General features: G+C 45.8%; 1 protein-coding gene across 21 annotated transcripts in view; it reads left to right on the top strand.

Annotated features, from left to right (window-relative positions):
- Positions 1 to 16,753, top strand: part of TNS1 (tensin 1) — a 316,581-nt gene that overhangs the window by 250,016 nt on the left and 49,812 nt on the right. For 14 of the 21 annotated variants that reach the window (XM_072617736.1, XM_072617734.1, XM_072617731.1 and 11 more), the window contains 2 exons: positions 1,089 to 2,684; positions 13,272 to 13,355. In XM_072617736.1, coding sequence (XP_072473837.1) covers positions 1,089 to 2,684; positions 13,272 to 13,355 — 1,680 coding nt within the window. The remainder of the gene's footprint in view (positions 1 to 1,088; positions 2,685 to 13,271; positions 13,356 to 16,753) is intronic. The other 7 variants (XM_072617741.1, XM_072617740.1, XM_072617737.1 and 4 more) reach the window with 3 other exon arrangements.

Here is a 16,753-nt window from a genome sequence, read left to right as displayed (position 1 = left end):
TGGGGAACATATAGGGAAAAATACTGTCTTGTGCCTCTTATCTGTGAGCTGTCCAGTCTAAGCTCCACTTAGGTCCAAAAGACCTTTGGGGAGACTGGGGGCAGGACTAAAGTTGACCCAAGATTTTGGATAACCTTTAATGTGAACCTAATGGATTCAGGCTGCAGGTCACAGAAAATGTGGCTTCCTCTCAATTCCTTTGTCTTTCTCGTTTTCCACTGGTCTCTGTGTATCAGCTTTGAGTGGGTTTGCTGGTGCTCTTTGAACTGGGAGAGATGAGGAATAGGAGTAGCTAAGGATTCTGAGAAGTAGGAGGGGCCATGGAAGGAAGCATTGGGAAAGGTCAAAATGGATGGGATGGACCCCCTTTTATAGGATGAATAGAATTTCTTTTTTTACTTGAATGATTTTCCTTCCCTCCCTTCCCCTCCCCTTTCTCGCTTTTGCGCTCTCTCTCTCTCTCTCTCTCTCTCTCTCTCTCTCTCTCTCTCTCTCTCTCTCTCTCTCTGTCTTACTCTGTCTTTCTCTTTCTCTCCTCTCTGTTCTCTCTCTCCTTTCTCTCTCTTGCATGCACATGTACACTCAAAATGTCCATTCAATGTAAGTTTCTTCTATCAGTCACTTATATCTTAGTGTGAATTTAAGTTGCTGTATAATCTCTTCTTTCTGCCTCTGCATTTCGAGCCTTATTTTTCACTGTGAAATGAAAGCCTTTGTCCCCCTGATGAAGGCATTTCAGGTAGCAGGTGTTCATGGAGTGACTGGGAGAGAAGGGTAGAAGGAATCTGCATGCTTGGAATTGCCCATTTAAGCAGCTGATTGATTACTTGAGCCTGCTTTGATGTCAGGATGAAGGCTTGGGAGATGCAGCTTCTTCTCCCCTTCTCCTCCTCACTATCTCCACCTCCAACTCCATCTCGAAGGTTTCACTGCCATGATATGAGTTGGCTAATGAGAGAGTTCTTAGCTCCCTTCTCCCCAAGGATGGTGAAATAGAACACACACACATACACCCCCCCCCCCCACACACACACATACACACACACATTCATTGATCTACTCTGTCTCGCTTCTGTTTTCTTACACAGAGGTGGTGGGACACACCCAAGGTCCACTGGATGGGAGTCTCTATGCCAAAGTGAAGAAGAAGGACTCTCTGCACGGGAGCACAGGTGCGGTCAACGCTATCCGCCCCACTCTCTCAGCTACCCCCAACCACGTGGAGCACACTCTGTCAGTGAGCAGCGATTCAGGGAATTCCACTGCCTCCACCAAGACCGACAAGACCGATGAGCCTACTGGTCCTTCTAATGCTCCTGTATCCCTGAGCCCTGAGGAGAAACGGGAGCTGGAGAGGCTGCTGAGTGGTTTTGGCTTGGAGCGGGAGAAGCAAGGGCCCATGTACCACGCCCGACACCATCTGTCCCGCCAGCATGGGGGACCTGTTGCTCCCTCTTCTGGACGTCATGTTGTCCCTGCCCAGGTCCATGTCAATGGTGGGACCCTGACATCTGAGCGGGAGACAGACATTCTGGATGATGAGCTGCCCAACCAGGATGGGCACAGTGTAGGCAGCCTAGGTACTCTGTCCTCCTTGGATGGAATCACCAATACCAGCGAGGGGGGCTACCCCGAGGCTACGTCTCCACTGACCAATGGCCTGGACAAGCCTTACCCAGGGGAGCCAATGGTTAATGGCAGCAGCTACCCCTATGAAACCCACGCCCGGGCTCCTCTCACTCAAACAATCCATGGGGCCCCCATGCGACCCTCGTTCTCGGCCCAGGAGGGCCTCTCTGGGTACCAGCGGGAGGGTCCACACCTGGGATGGCAGCAGTCGATGACTAATCCCCACTACGGTTATGATGCCAATGGGATGTTCCGCTCTCAGTCCTTCCCAGAAACTGAGCCTCAGTTGCCCCAAGCTCCAGCCCGGAGTGGGAGTAGTCGCGATGCAGTGCAACGGGGGCTGAATTCCTGGCAGCAGCAACAGAAGCAGCAGCAGCAGCAGCCACCACAGCAGCAGCCTCGTCCACCTCCACGCAAGCAGGATAGAGCTCGCCTAGAGAGCCACATACCTGGCAGGCCCAGTCCCCAGCCTCAGGTGGAGGCTTCAGCCTCTGGCCTCCCTGAATACCCCAGGGCAGCCTCCCAGAAGGAGATTGAGCAGTCTATAGAAGCACTCAATATGCTAATGCTTGACCTGGACCCTGCCTCATCCACTTCCCCCTTGCACAAGTCACAGAGTGTCCCTGGGGCATGGCCAGGGGCATCTCCCCTTGCTTCCCAGCCTCCTCCAGGTCTCTCCCTTCAGTCTCAGCCTCTGGCCCAGTCAAGATCTGGCTATATCCCAAGGGGTCATCTCCAGGGCGCACCTGAACCAGCTGCCCGCACGTCCCTGGAGTCAGTTTCACCTGGGAGGCCATACTCTCCCTATGAGTACCAACCATCTTCAGCTGTGCCCAGCCAGAATTACCAACCCAGAAGTCCAGCCTCTTCTCCTTCTTCTTCTTCTGCTTTCCCAGCTTCTTCAAGCCCTCCAGGACCTCGCCAACCTCCAGCAACGCTCCCTGGCCTCACAACTCAACCTCAACTTTCCCCAAAAGAGACTGGTTCAGATCCATCCCGGACCCCTGAGGAAGAGCCCTTGAATCTAGAGGGGTTGGTGGCCCACAGGGTAGCAGGTAAGGGACCAGGACTGTTTTCATCAATTCTTCTCTTTCCTCTTGAGTTCTTGAATGACCTGGATGGAGGAGGGGAACCAAGGGAAGCATTCTGGTTGGGTTATGGTGAGGGAGCATAGCCTTTACGTGGCTCCCTGCAGCTTTCCCTATCTCCACACTTCTGTTCATGGGCTCTAGAGGCCTATTTCAACAATCTGGGACAGAAGGGGGAGCTGGGAAGGAGGAGATTGGTTCAGGTTTTTCACTCTAATTGGGTTTAGGATTAGGAAGTTGTTAAAACTCACCAGACAACTCAGAATGTCAGCTTCTCCCAACCCTCTAGGTTAGGTGTTCTTGACCTGGGCTCCACAGTCCATAGAGAGATTATTTCAGGGGGTCTGTGAACTTGGATGAGAAAAAATCCATCTTTGTTTTCATGAAATTTAGCATTTCCTTCAATTATAAATGTAGGTAACCAGTGGTATTCTGAGGAGGGATCCGTAGACTTCAGCAGACTGTTGAAGGGGTCCGTGACGCAAATCAGTGTTAACAATCTCTGGTCTATGCTATTATCTAACTTGGGCTGTCCCTTGGTAAGGCCAGAACTGCCTAGGGGACACAGATCAGCATTCACCCTATATCATCCTGATTCCCAAATTCCATCAGAGGAAGGATGTATTTCCCCGAGAAAGGAAGCAAAAAGGGGATGCCAGGGCCATGGGGAGAAAGTTTTTGGTAAAGAAAAATTGTCATATCTTTACAGCAGCATAAACAAGAATTGCCACATGAATACTTGCTTGATCATTTGTCCAACCACATCTCTGGAAGAAACCTCAGAGAGGTGATCATTTAGTTCAACCCCCTTACAGTGGAAGAAACTGAGACTCCCATAATGATGTCATTTGCACAAGATCACATAATGAGTTAGTAGCAGAACCAGTATCTGCACCAACACCTATTGATTCCAAAACTCATGCTCTTTCCACTGGGTTGTGATTAACTTTTTGTAGGGCAGTTGTGATTTTTCCTCCTCTTGACACTTTTTTGAGTCATCCACTGGTTGGAAATCCTTATTGTAATTATTTTTAAGGTGGATCTAAGGTCTGGAGGTGATCTGGGGAGTCTTGAAGGAAGATTAGGCATTAGGTCAGATCTCTCAGCTGACGAGGGGCCATAAAAATTTCAGAGAGGAGTAGACTGGGCAGAGAAACATATTCTTTTCCCTGACTCCAGCTCCCTAAAAGGGAAGCTGAGTCACTGTGCCAACTGCAGAGAGAACAGGCAACACCCCTTCCCTTTATGTGGCTAAGGCAAATAGAGGGAGTTGGAGAAAGATGAGGGAACAAGGGGTTCCTGATGGGATTCTGTGCCTGAGGGGTATGTGAAAGCTAAAGAAGAAACTTAGCTTCATGGATGCAGCCCACACTCAGGACCTTGGCTTCTCATGGGGCTGAATTGTCTTCACCACTCTATCCTTGATGAGAGAGAGAGGGAGAGAGAAGAGAGGAGAGAGGAGAGAGGAGAGAGAGGAGAAAAGAGAGAGATATCTTATAGACAGAGAACCAGAGAGAGATATCTTATAGACAGAGAACGAGCCCTCTGTTGAATCAAGAGACTTGATTTAATTCTTTGGAAGGTAAGATTCCAAGAAGTATCATAGCCCTCACTTTCCCCTTCTGTATGATGGGCATTTTCCTATCACAGGAGCTCATCTCTTCCTTTTGCATAGAAGACCTCACCATTGATCCCTGACCCTTCAAGTCAGTCCATTTCACTCCTTCCAAGAAGGATTCCCTGGCCCAAAACCACAGGGGGTTCGATTTTGAAGATCAAAAGACCAGGAAGATGCACATACACTTAAGATTATGCTGCTTTGGGGAAGCCGGGACTCAGTCTAATCAGATGATGCTTTCTGGGGCTGAGGAAGTTGCCTGTGCCAGATTTAAACTTCTCCCAGTCCTAGAGGTCTGTGTGATTCTAGATCTGTCCTGAGTTTGGGGAGCTGATTGAGATAGAGGAGGCAGGTGTGATTAGATGTTAGGTTCTTGCCTGTTCTGGGGCTGGCACATCAGAGCTTAGGCTTGCCTAAGGAAGCCAAAATGGGGAATCATAGAACATAGAACATCAAAGATGGAAGGAACCATGAAATAGAATATCACCATCCTCACTTTTCAGTCGGGGAAACTGAGGATGGGGGTGTCACTCAATTTTTAGGAAGAAATGAGGAATTGGACCCTAGGTAGGAAAAGATGCTTTGGAAAATTGTGGGGAATTAGGAATGGGGCTTGATTATGGAAGCAGAAAATATGTACAACTCTACCATCAGCCACCCTGGACAGCCAGAAGTATTCCTGGCAGTAAGGATGAAATTTATGTTTGCAGGGTAAGTCCACATATTCATAGCCCTTGGGATCCAGAGAAGGATAAAGTTAAATTATGTTCAGTTTTATTCAAATCAACGAATATTTATTGTTTGCTATGTATTAGATAATTGGATGAGATGGTAGGGCTAGAGAGATTGAAAGACAACTTAACCTCTGCCTTCAAGGACCTTTTAGGGGCATGGGTTCAGATTCACAGATATAGAGTTGGGTAGGACCTGAAAGACCACTTAATCTAAATTTTTCAGATGAGGAAACTGAGGCCCAAGGAAATTAAGTGACTTTCCCAAGATCACACAAATGGCAAGCCTCAGAGGTGGGGTGTATATATAGACAACTGTAATATGTTGGAAAATGACTAATGCACAAAAGAAATGAAGTACAGTGATCCAGGGAATTAATTCATGGACAAGGGGGTCATTTTGAGTTAGATGAAAAGTGGGCTGCACAAAAGTGGACCAATCCCTACTCTCAATGAGCTTACAAGCTAAGCAATGGAAGAAACGTTGGAGGTAGCATCACTATAACTTGGGAACTGGTTGAATTTGGTAGTGAAAAAGAAGGAAGAGTACATTATACAATTTTAAATATCTAGTCTGGATAAATGAGAGAAAGTGGTGGTGCTATTAACAAAAATAGATAAGATAGGAGGAAGAAGGACAGGTTTTGGAGGGAAGATAATGAATTCACTTTGGGACATGTTGAGTTTGAGGGATGTTGGCAAGATGCTGCATGTGTCTAGCATGGAGTTAGAAACCTTGGATGATCTTACTCAGGAGCAAGATAGAGAGGGAAGATCTAGATTCTAGAGTTATGTGGGTGAAGATGATAACTGAAGACCTGAGGGGAAATTAGATTGCTAATAGAAAGAGAAAAATAAAAACCGAGTGCCATAGCTGTTCATAAGCAACTGGAGAACCCAGAAGAATGAGCAGGAGGGATCATTTGGGGAGGCAAGGTGAGACAGTAGTGTCATGGGAGCCAAGGAAAGCCAGTGTCAAGGTGGTTACTTTCCAAAGAGCAGTGGTAGAGATGTAGGGATGGAAGCCAGATTGAGGAGGTGTGAAGGGTAATGAGTGTCTGGTGAGGAAATGGAGGCAGTGAGTGTAGACTTCTATTTCTATCCATTAGATGATCATCTGCTGGAGATAAGAAAGGGAAAGGTCTTAGAGAAGGTATGAGGAGGTGGGGTCAAGGACCCATTAGAAAAAGCTAGCTTGGGCAAGGAGGGGAGGTTCCCCATCCTTGGACCCTGGGGAAATGGAGGAGATGGGAGAAGACGCAGAGAAGTTCTGACTTGTGGAAAAGATGAGCTGTAGGAGCTTAGGATGAATGGCTGCATTTGTCACAGTAAAACAGGAGGTGAAGTCATCTATCTGCTGAGAGAGAAGCGGTGGGGATAAAATCAAGTGCTTTAGGAAGGAGGAAGTGGTTTTGAAGAGATGTTATGGAGAGTGTGGTAGAAAGTCAATAAGAGAGTAAAAGAATTGCTGTGTGGCAGTGAAGGTTCAGTCTGTGTTAGGACTGCAGAAATTTACAGTGAAAGCTGGTCAGTGTGGCCTGGCCTTTTTGTTCTACCCTGCTTGCTTCCTTTCTGTCTCTGAGAGTAGGGAGGAGCTTGATGCCTCTTGAGGTTTGAGAACCTTTTAACTAGAGAATAAACATAGCAAACATTTATATTATAAGTTTTGCAAAGTGCTTTAAATATATTATTTCATTTCAGCCCTGTGAACTAGGGGGGCTATTATTATCCCCATTTTACAGATGAGGAAACTAATGTGGAGAAGAGAGAGTAAGGTGACTTGCTCAGAATCACGTGGCTAGTAAGTGTCTGAGGTAGCATTAGAACTAAGGTCTCCCTGACTCCAAGGCTACTACTCTACTCCCCAAAGTATACACGTACACACACACACACATGCACATATGTATGTATGTATCTGTACATGTGTAGGGAAGAAGTTTGATCTGGGGACATCTTTCTCCAGGCTGCTGTCAGTGAAATAAAAAAAAGCCTAAAGGGCAAGAAAGTGGATTGGAGGAGGTCATGTTTTCTATGGCTGAGCCACACACAGATAGCTCCATGACAGGGAGCTCCTTACTTTGGCATTTTGGTTGCCTTTTGGTCTTTTCCTACCATCTTTGAGCTTGGAGATCCCTTTCAAGTTGGGGGATGAAAACAGCAGCAGAGTTGGAGGTGGGAAGTCTCAGTCCTAGTCAAGTTCTAGTTCTGTCATTTTCTATCTAGGTGACCTTGGCAAGTCACTTTAATGTGGCTGTGCCTCAGTTTCACATCTGTAAAATGGGGAATAATCATTACAGTATGAGGACTATTGTGAAGAAATTCCTTTGTTAACTTTAAATTACACTTCAAACCAGCTTTTCTCTGAGGCTCTTTCCTCCCAAAGATTGACTACAGCTTTTCTTGTAGCCAGCCATTTTTCACCACCTAGGCTGACTCTCCAACCCTCTCAATACTCTGGCCCCCTTAGGCCTGGCAGATGAGATGGAAGGGAAGGGCATCTAACTGGCACACAACGTCCCCCTTCTCATTCACTCCTCAGCTGACCTGAGGACAAGATTGTAGAGGGGGTAGCTATTTATGGCCCTGTGAGACTATAAATCTCTTTGGTCCCCAACCAAGCATGAGTGGAATTTCTTACATCAACGGTTCCTACTGCCATGACTTCCTCTGCAGCCATACAGGGAGTCTGGCCATTGTGTAGTAGAATTAAGAGTAGAGCAAGACGTGTATGGAATGGAGCAATTAGGGAAAGGAATCCTAGCTGGAGAGAGGACTGTGAGCAAGGGCATCATTGTAGGAAAAGCCCAATGAAGAGTCTGGCCTAGCTGCAGCATTGCTGGCACGTGTAAGGTTATCTTTGGAAAGAAGTCTGGAAAGGTTGGGAACATACTGTACACAATATAGAGGCTGTGTAGGGAGCAGGGAACTGTTTGTTTCTGAGTTGGGGAGTAATATAGTTAGAACTGTGCTTTAGAAAGATGACTCGACTAGTATGTGAAGGATGGATTGGAGAGGGAAAGACTGCAGATATTTGGGAGCAAGGAAGGAAAACAAAAAAAGAACAGAGAGGAAGAAGGTGATCCAGGATAGTGCATTGTCACAGACAGACTCATGGAGAAGAGAGTGGACAGTAGACAGGGTGTAGTTAGCAGTGTGAAATGCTACAGAAAGGCCAAGGAGAATGAAGACTGGGAGAAAGCCATTGGATCTGTCTGAGAGGAACCTTGATAGCTTTGAAAAGCAATTTCAGATACCAGATTTGAGGGATCAAGGAGTAAGTAGGTAATGAGTGAGTTGACAGCTAATGTAGACTACAGCAAATATGAGTGTCTTTTAAATAGTTTAACTGTTAATGGGAAGGAAAGAAAATGTTCATTTGAGGAGCTTCCAAAATCAAGAGAAGGAGGTTTCCTCCTTTTTTTGAAGGTAGAGGAGACTAGCCATGTGTGTAAAAGGAGGGGAAGGTGTCAGTGTGCAGGGAGAGATGAAAGAGGTACATTGCATACTTGTGTGGGGATGTAGTTGATAAAACTAGACCCTAGAATAATTATGATCATCAGCACAGATAGAAGGATGATTGTTGGCAAGGAGGAGGTCCACTTTCTACTCTTAGGCAAGAGGAAAGGAGGAGAGAATGAGTGAAGGCAAAGTGGAGTTCTGAGGTGATGAAGAGTGGAGGGAGGATGTGATGGTTGATCTTGGGTATCTCAGTAAATTGAGAAGTGGGATAGCCTGAAAACAGTGAGTAGAGTGAGGGTGGCTTTGGGTACCTGAGAATGGAAAATTCAACATAGTTCAACAAATGATTATTCAACTCTGACTGCATGGACTGTATGTATGGCATTGGGCTAAGCACTAGGCCTCAAAAGACCCAAATGAAACAGTCTCTGCTCACATGGAGCTTACAGACTCATGGAGAGAAAACAGCACATATACATATTAGCAAATGCAAAGTAACTTGGGGAGGGGAGTATGTGCTAATGATACATCTGACAAATTGTCATCCATCCTTTGCTTGGAGATGTTCAGCGAGGAGGAGCCTGCTACCTCTGTAGGCAGCCCATTTTATTTGGGGATAGCTCTAAATTATTGGGAAGATTTTCCTTATGTCAGTCTTAAATCTACCTTTTTACAGATCTGGTTTATTGTGCCTATTCAGCCTTCTGGAACCAAGAACAAGTCTAGTCCTTTTTTCATCTAATGGTCCTAGAAATACTGGAACCTAGCTATTTTGTAGCCCCTAAGCCCTCTTTACTCTAGGCCATAATAATTCTGGCTCCATCAGTTTTAGTCCTTCACTGGACAGTCTCCAATTTACCAATGTCCTTCTTAAATGTGGTGTCCAGAACTGAACACAGTTCCTCCCCTAGACCAGGGCAGATGGCAACAGAACTCTAACCTCCTTGGGCACAGATAATGTGCCTTTCAATTTCTCTTTTTTTTGGCTGTTGTACCACACACTTGACTTACGTTCAACTTATGATTTTTCTAAAACTTGAAGGTCTTTTTTCAGCGAATGCTGTCTAGTTATATCATCCTCATCTTTTCCTTGGGAAAATTGACTTTTTAAACCCAAGTGTAGTACTTTTCATATTAAATTTCCTCTTATTAGATTAAATCCAAAATTTTAACCTGTCATAATCTTTTTTGGATCCTAACTCTGTCATCCGATATGTTAGCTAGCCATTCTTGTTTGTGTAGTCTGGACATTTGATGTGTGTCAGCCATGCCTTTATTCATTGGTAGCAGGGTTAGCATTGGTAGCACAGGCCCTCTGGGCCTCCACTAATGACTTTTCCAAGTGGTCTTCAGAACCCAAGTGAATACTGCTTGGATCTATCTTTTCAACCAGTTCTGACCTGCCCTAACTGCACTATTGTGTAACCTGGGGCAGCTAGGTGGTGCAGTGGATAGAGCACCAGTGCAGGAGTCAGGATGGACCTGAGTTCGAATTCCACTTCAGACACTTGACACGCACTAGCTGTGTGACCTTGGGCAAGTCACTTAACCCCAACTGCCTCATCCTGGGCCATCTCCAGTCATCTTGATAAATATCTGGTCACTGGATTCAGATGGCTCTGGAGGAGAAGTGAGGCTGGTGACCTGCACAGCACAGCCCTCCCTCACTCAGAACAAAGTCAAGTGCAAGTCATGTCATCGTTTCTCTGATGCCATGGTCTTCTTTGGCAACAAAGGACGAATGCACACATTGAGTAACCTATGATCTTTTTATCTACCCGCAAGAATAGCATTGAAAACTTTGTTGAATGCTTTGATAAAATTTTGGCAAATTGTATCTTCTGAATTTCCATGAATGAATACAAAGCATGATGTTCCAGGCACTCTACTAAGAACTGAGGATACAAATATTTTTTAAAAGAGACAATGTCTGCCCACATGGAACTTACATCTAAAAGGGGAATTTGGCAAATATGAGGCATGGTTAGGTGGTTTTGTTCTGGGGAGAAGAAAAGTATGTGTGTGTGTGGGGTGTGTGTGTGTGTGAGGTGTGTGTGTGTGTGGGGGGGGGAAATTAGTCATTCAGGTTAACCAATATTTATTAAACACTCATCATATGCCAGACATTGCACTGGAAATACACATGTAAGGAAAGTCACTTTCATCTCACACTCTAAGGAGGAGGCATCACGTAAAAGAAAGCAGACATGTTTGAGGGTGTGATGGGGAGTAACCAATGGTGTTGGTGCCTACCAGAGAATGCAGCCTGGAGAGGAGTGAGACATGGTGGCTTGGGTGCCAGGACAGAAGTGCATTAGAATACTTAAATGGGGGTTCTAGGAAGAGCAATCCAGCCAGAAGGAGGGGCTGAAGGGGAGGAGGGTCCTTCCAACATGTGAATTCCAGGGCTAACATGAGGCTCCAGGATGAAGAGATTTCTGGGGTATGGTAGAGGAAGTCCAGAGTAGGACCTGGGAGTAGCAGGTCAGAGGCACCAGGGAGATGGTGGAATGGCTGAAGTGGAGGGTTGGATGGGATGGAAACTGCAGCAATGCCTGGTATCCAGGGCTGGCAGTCAAGAGAGTCTGCATGATGGGCTAGTTCGCACATGTTCAGTCATTATTTGACTGGGTGGGGCACTAGGGCAGAGGCTCCAAACATCAGGGGATTCACCTCCTCAGGGACAGGAAGCATGGGTTCTGGTAGACTTGGTTGTAGATGTCTAGGTCTCAGGTCTAGTATAGAGGGTGCCCATCAAAAGTCTAGAAAGTTCAGAGAATTAGATTCAGAATACAAGTTCCCTTCATTAGCTCCTCCACTTTTTTTTTTAAGGGAATGAATGTGAAAAATGTTGTGGCAATAGAACAGATTGATTGGCCTTGGAGAATGAGACAGATGGAAGACTCAAGGATGAGCCTTGAGGTTGTGAACCTGGATGACTAGGAGGATGGTGGTACCCCCCAGAGAGGAAGGGGATTGGAAGAGAGACAGGTGTGGAGTTGTGTGATATGAGTTGAGTTTGAGTTGTCAGAGAATATCCAGGTGGAGTTGAAGATGTGGAACTATGTGGCTCTGAAGTGGGATGAAGACCAGTTATGTAGATTTTGAAGTCATCTGCATAGGAATAATTAAACCTATGGAAACACTTGAGGTGTGGTGTGTGTGTGTGTGTGTGTGTGTGTGTGTGTGTGTGTGTGTGTGTGTGTGAGAGAGAGAGAGAGAGAGAGAGAGAGAGAGCGAGAGAGAGAGAGAGAGAGAGAGAGAGAGAGAGAGAGAGAGGAGAGAGAGACAGAGACAGAGACAGAGAGGGAGAGAGATAGCACACACAGAGAGATAGACTTGGGGGCTACCCACACTTTGAGATCAGGAAATGAATGAAGACCCAGCAAAGACTTGCAGCAGTCAAACTGGTCAATCCAATAGGGAGTTTGGGACATAGCATGGTCCCTTGAACATAGTAAGGCCTTTATAGATGCTTGTTGAATGAAATTCACTTGTTGAGTCCACAAGAGATAAAGAAAAGGGTTGCCTGGGTACAACTGAGGTTAAGTAGTAAAAATTTCTAATAGTTGCAGTCAATATGATTTCATCCCTTTCTCTACTGATCCTCGGACCAGATAGTAGAAAGTACCCAGTGTCAGTTCTTGGGAAAACAGCTATAGTGGAAGATCAAGGACACCAGAGATTCTAGGCATTAGCAAACTCATTGAAATGACTGGCTGTTGGGGGCAGAGCAGGAAGGCATTTGAAACTCCAATGAGTATAGTAGAAAGAAATATGGAGGGATAAAGGAATTGGAGGTCAAATGAACGAGTTCAGTAGGAGTGAAGGAATGGGAGAAGCAGAAGTTTTCACTAGAGGGAAAGGGGCTCTGGGTTCAAACCCCAATCTCTTCTTGCAACAGTTCAGGCTTTTTATTTTGTGTTCTCAGAGGAGAAAGATTTGATTCATTCACTCATTTATTTATTCAATGGAGAGACAGCATAGCAAAGTGGAAAGACGGTCAGCTTTGGAGTGAAGACCAGGGTTCAAGTCTCATCCCTTAGACCTGTTGGCTGTGTAACCCTGGGCAAGTACTTAACCCTTCAATGTCCTAGACAGCTCTAAAGCTCTAAGTGGCAGAGTATTTGCCCATCTGTAGCGGGAGAGGGAGTTTCCTCAAACAGAGTGCCCTTCATTAGTGAAATCACCAGTGGCCCCACTGTAATTGACTACTCCATGCCCTTAGGTCCTGTACTAGACACTGTGGTAGTAGTTATGGGAGTGAATAAATAAAACAGGTCAAAGAGCTTATAGTGTTACATGTCCTTCTGAGAAAGCAAAACTCAGTGAGCAGGTCCTCTGTCCATCCCTTTTCTCCCCTCAAGAAGAGCTCAGGAAAAGAGGAAGTTGGAGAAACAAAATATTCTTTATTTTGGGAAGGGTCCTCTTATGATCAAGTGGGAGTTCTCAGATTCCTTGGCAGAGAGGAGGAAGATCTATCCTTTAAAGAGGAAAGACCTTGGATGCTTCTCCCCCTCTGCCATCCCATCCTCCCATCTGTGGCTGGATCCCTGGCTTAGACCTTCAACTAATGTTTATTTTCTTTTTGTTTTGTTTTGTTGTGTTTTACTCCTTTTCCTTCGTTCTCTGTGTGTCCCATGTGTGTTCTGTCTGTCCTCATGGTCACTGGGGGGATGCCCTTTTTCCTCCATTTCACTCTGTTCTCCCCTCCCTTCCCCTTTATTTTTCCCCCTTGGGGATCAGCCTACAACGCCAAACTCCAGGGTATCCAGAAGAGTGTCCTATCCTTGCCTTCTCCTCTCCACCGGCAGAGATCTTCCCACTCTGGTTGGTGAACTCCCTTGTACCCTGTTTCCTCACTTCACTTCTCAACTTTTTTTTTCTTATATACCAATTCTTTTCTTTCTCAACTCTTTCCATTCATCTCCTTTTCTTCTATTTCTGCCTTTTTCTTTCTCTTTCTCTTCTCCTTTTCTGCCTTCATTCCTTTTCCCTTTCTCCCTTCACATCTTTCTTTCCTCCATCTTGTCTTCCTTCTCTTTCAATCCTTTCTCCTTCTCTCCCCTGCCTCTCTTCTCTCCCTCTAGATCTCCCTCCCTCCCCCTCTCTCTTCTCCTTTCTCTCTTCCTCTCCCTCCCTTTTTCTCTTTCTCTCTCTTCCTTTCCCTCCTCTCTCTCTCATTCTCTCTTCCTTGTTCTAACTCTTCCCTTCCCTCTCCTCCCTTTCCCTTCCTCTCCACCATCTGCATGTTTGAATGCTCTTTTCTTTTGCATGGACAAAGGCTGAATGCATTGAACCTTGGTCTTGGCTGCTGGGGAGAGGTCTGGAATAAGCAGACTTGAAACTCAGAGTCTTCTTGGAGAACAAGGACCTTTTGGACTTGAGTGACAGATACCTGCCCTCATTATAGAAGGATCTTGGGCAGTGCTTTCTGTACGTAGCACTTTTCACTTTACTGCTGGAGGAAGAGCTATAGAGCTTGAGCTCTTGATAGGAAACCATGCCAAGGTGGTACATGAGGCAGATGGGTAGAACAGTTAGATGGCACTAACAGCTTTGTCAGTATGGCCATGTCCTCTGGGCTAACATGGAGACTTCCCCTCTCCCTGATGAGCTTTCTCTTAACTATACACATTAATCTTAGTATCCCTTAGGTCAGTCTGACTTTAGGGAAACTCGGTGTGGGATCTGATATGCCCCAGGCATTGTCAACTAAATTATCTAGGGGGCAGATTCACTTTTCAGTTGATTATTTGGGTCATTCATTCCTCCTACGCCTTACATGCAGCCTTTTGTCTATTTCCTGTTGATCCAAGGCTGGACGATCAGGAAAAGGGGTAGCCATTCTATGATGAGAAAATGTTTGGTTGGGGAAGAATTTGAAGCTATTGGCTAAAAACAATCTTTTAAAATCCAGAACAATTATTTATATAGGTTCTTCCTTCCTATGGCAAGGAAGAATTGACTCTAGAAGGTAAGTCATGTTTTCTCCTGTCACTTTCCACTTCCTCTTCTCTGTCCAGTATGATTCAGGAGGTTCAGGACAGTTTGGGCTAAGATTGTCTCTGGTCCTAGAAAGAGCATGGCTGCTGGTGTGGTTCCTGTTTGTTTGGCTTTCTGACTTCCTAGCCCACCAGGTTATGCATCAAGAGACCTTTCACCTCTGGACCTCAAAGGGATGGAGCTATATCCCCAAGCCCCAGAGATGAGGAACCCAGGCTTTTGGAAACCTGAATGCTGGAATGAAGAGTGGGGTTTGTGGGAGTGGATGGGTGGCTGGAGGAAAAGGTTTGGGGGAGGGGGATCGTCTGTCAAGGATATTGGGGACAAATAATCTAAATTATTTTGGATAAATAAATATGAATATATATGCAGATGTTGTAGCCTTTTCTCCAGTTCCAACTCTTAACTCCATGTTTGATTAAAAAAAAAGATTGACTTTGTACCCAGGGGATTCTGGCAAGCTTGCAAAGGCTAAGGGACCATCCTGAAGACTGGCTGCTGTCAGAGTCGGGGACTACTGCAGAAATGCTCTAGTTTAGAGGTCTGGTCAGCTTTGTTACTTATCAGTTTCTAGAGCTTATGCAAGTCACTTAATCTCTCTGTACCTCAGTTTCCTTATCTGTAAAATGAGGGGGTTGGACTAAAATGGCCTCTGAGAGTCTCATCCATCTCTAGTCCTATAAAGAGTTTCCAATGTCTCTTTCCCTGAGGCACTCACTTTTGAACCCCACATCCTCCAAAGAAAATTCTGCCTGCTACCCACCCTTTGGTGAGTAAGCACAGAGTTATGGAAAAGAACTTTAGACTGAGATGGAGGGGGCCAGAGTTCTACTCACGACTCTGTTGCTGACTAGTTGTTTAATTAGGAAAGCCTCTGGGCTACTCTGTGCCATAGTTGCTTCATCTGAGAAATGGGTGTGATAATTTTCTACCTCATTCCCCCCGCCATGCTAAGGATTGTGGTGAGGCTCAAGGGAGATCATTTAAACAAAAGTACCTGAGAACTCCAAGGGGTGATGACAAAAGAGACATTTTAAAATTTTCTTATCAATTTTCTACTGTGAGTCTAGCCCATTTCTTCCAATTCTCTCTTTAGCATAGAACATCCAGTCATTCTTTTCATAAAGGAGGACTTTTGCCTTTTTTTCACAAACTGAATTATTGGACCACCTTTCCCCTTTCTTCATTAATGTTCCACTGGGTATGTGGTTCTGTTCCCCATCCTGGGAGGATACTGAGAGCTTGGGCTCTGGGGAGTCTCAGTGACCCCATTAAAAACCTTAGTCCTACTTCCTGTTCCGTGTGTGTGTGTGTGTGTGTGTATGTGCATGTGCGTGTGCATACGTGTGTGTGTGTGTGTGTGTGTGTGTTAAAGAGATAGAGACCAACAAACACAGAAAGACAGAGACAGAGACAAATAGACATAGAGTTTTAGGGTCAAAGGCAGTGGGACTGGGGAAGCAATTCTCTTTGCATTATCAGTCATTCTCAGGAACCATGTGAAAGTGTGATGTTCCTTGCTTGGCTATCATGGTCTGCATGGGCCCAGTCTTTCCACACTTGGCCAAGGAACAATGAAACTCTCTTCTCTCTTCGCTGCTTTGCCTCCCCTTCCCCCTGTCCTTCTTCTACCCCTCCTATGGAGAAAGAAAAGGGAGAGAGAGGACTTGGCTCTTTGGGCACCCTGGGGCTGAGTTGGGCTTGCCAAGGGGAACAACAGTGAGACACTGTGTGCAAGGAATGCAAGATGTGCCTGGCTGGCCATTGATGCAATGTGGGGATCTGGAGGGGGAGGGATTTGGCCCCGTGGGAGTGGAATGTAGGGTCTTCCCTGATCTTACTTTTGGGAGGAACCCAACACTGTGGGGGCATTGCCTTGGATTCCCTTAGCTTTTCAGAGGCTTTCCCTTCTGTTTCCAGTTAGGACATGCCCCCTTCCCATGTCCCAAGAAAGAGATTGAGGTAGAACTGTGAGGGAATGAGGAGGAGGTATCTGTCTCTGTCATTCTCCACAATCTCCATGAAAAAACTGTATCTTGGTCTCCCTCGATCATCATTTCTAATGTCTCACACCTTCAGCAATTGGGAAGTGTTCCTTGCTGTCTAGCCCCTTTTCCCCCACCCCCAGTGATCATGATTACTGTTGGCAGAAGACCAGTGGGAGAATTCCTTTTTTGACTTGGCTAGGGAATGCTCAGGGTAGATCCAAGGGGTCAGCTCCT

The sequence above is a fragment of the Notamacropus eugenii genome, chromosome 6 (genome assembly GCF_028372415.1).
Source record: "Notamacropus eugenii isolate mMacEug1 chromosome 6, mMacEug1.pri_v2, whole genome shotgun sequence".
Classification (NCBI taxonomy): domain Eukaryota; kingdom Metazoa; phylum Chordata; class Mammalia; order Diprotodontia; family Macropodidae; genus Notamacropus; species Notamacropus eugenii.
This window is presented reverse-complemented; position numbering and strand designations above follow the sequence as displayed.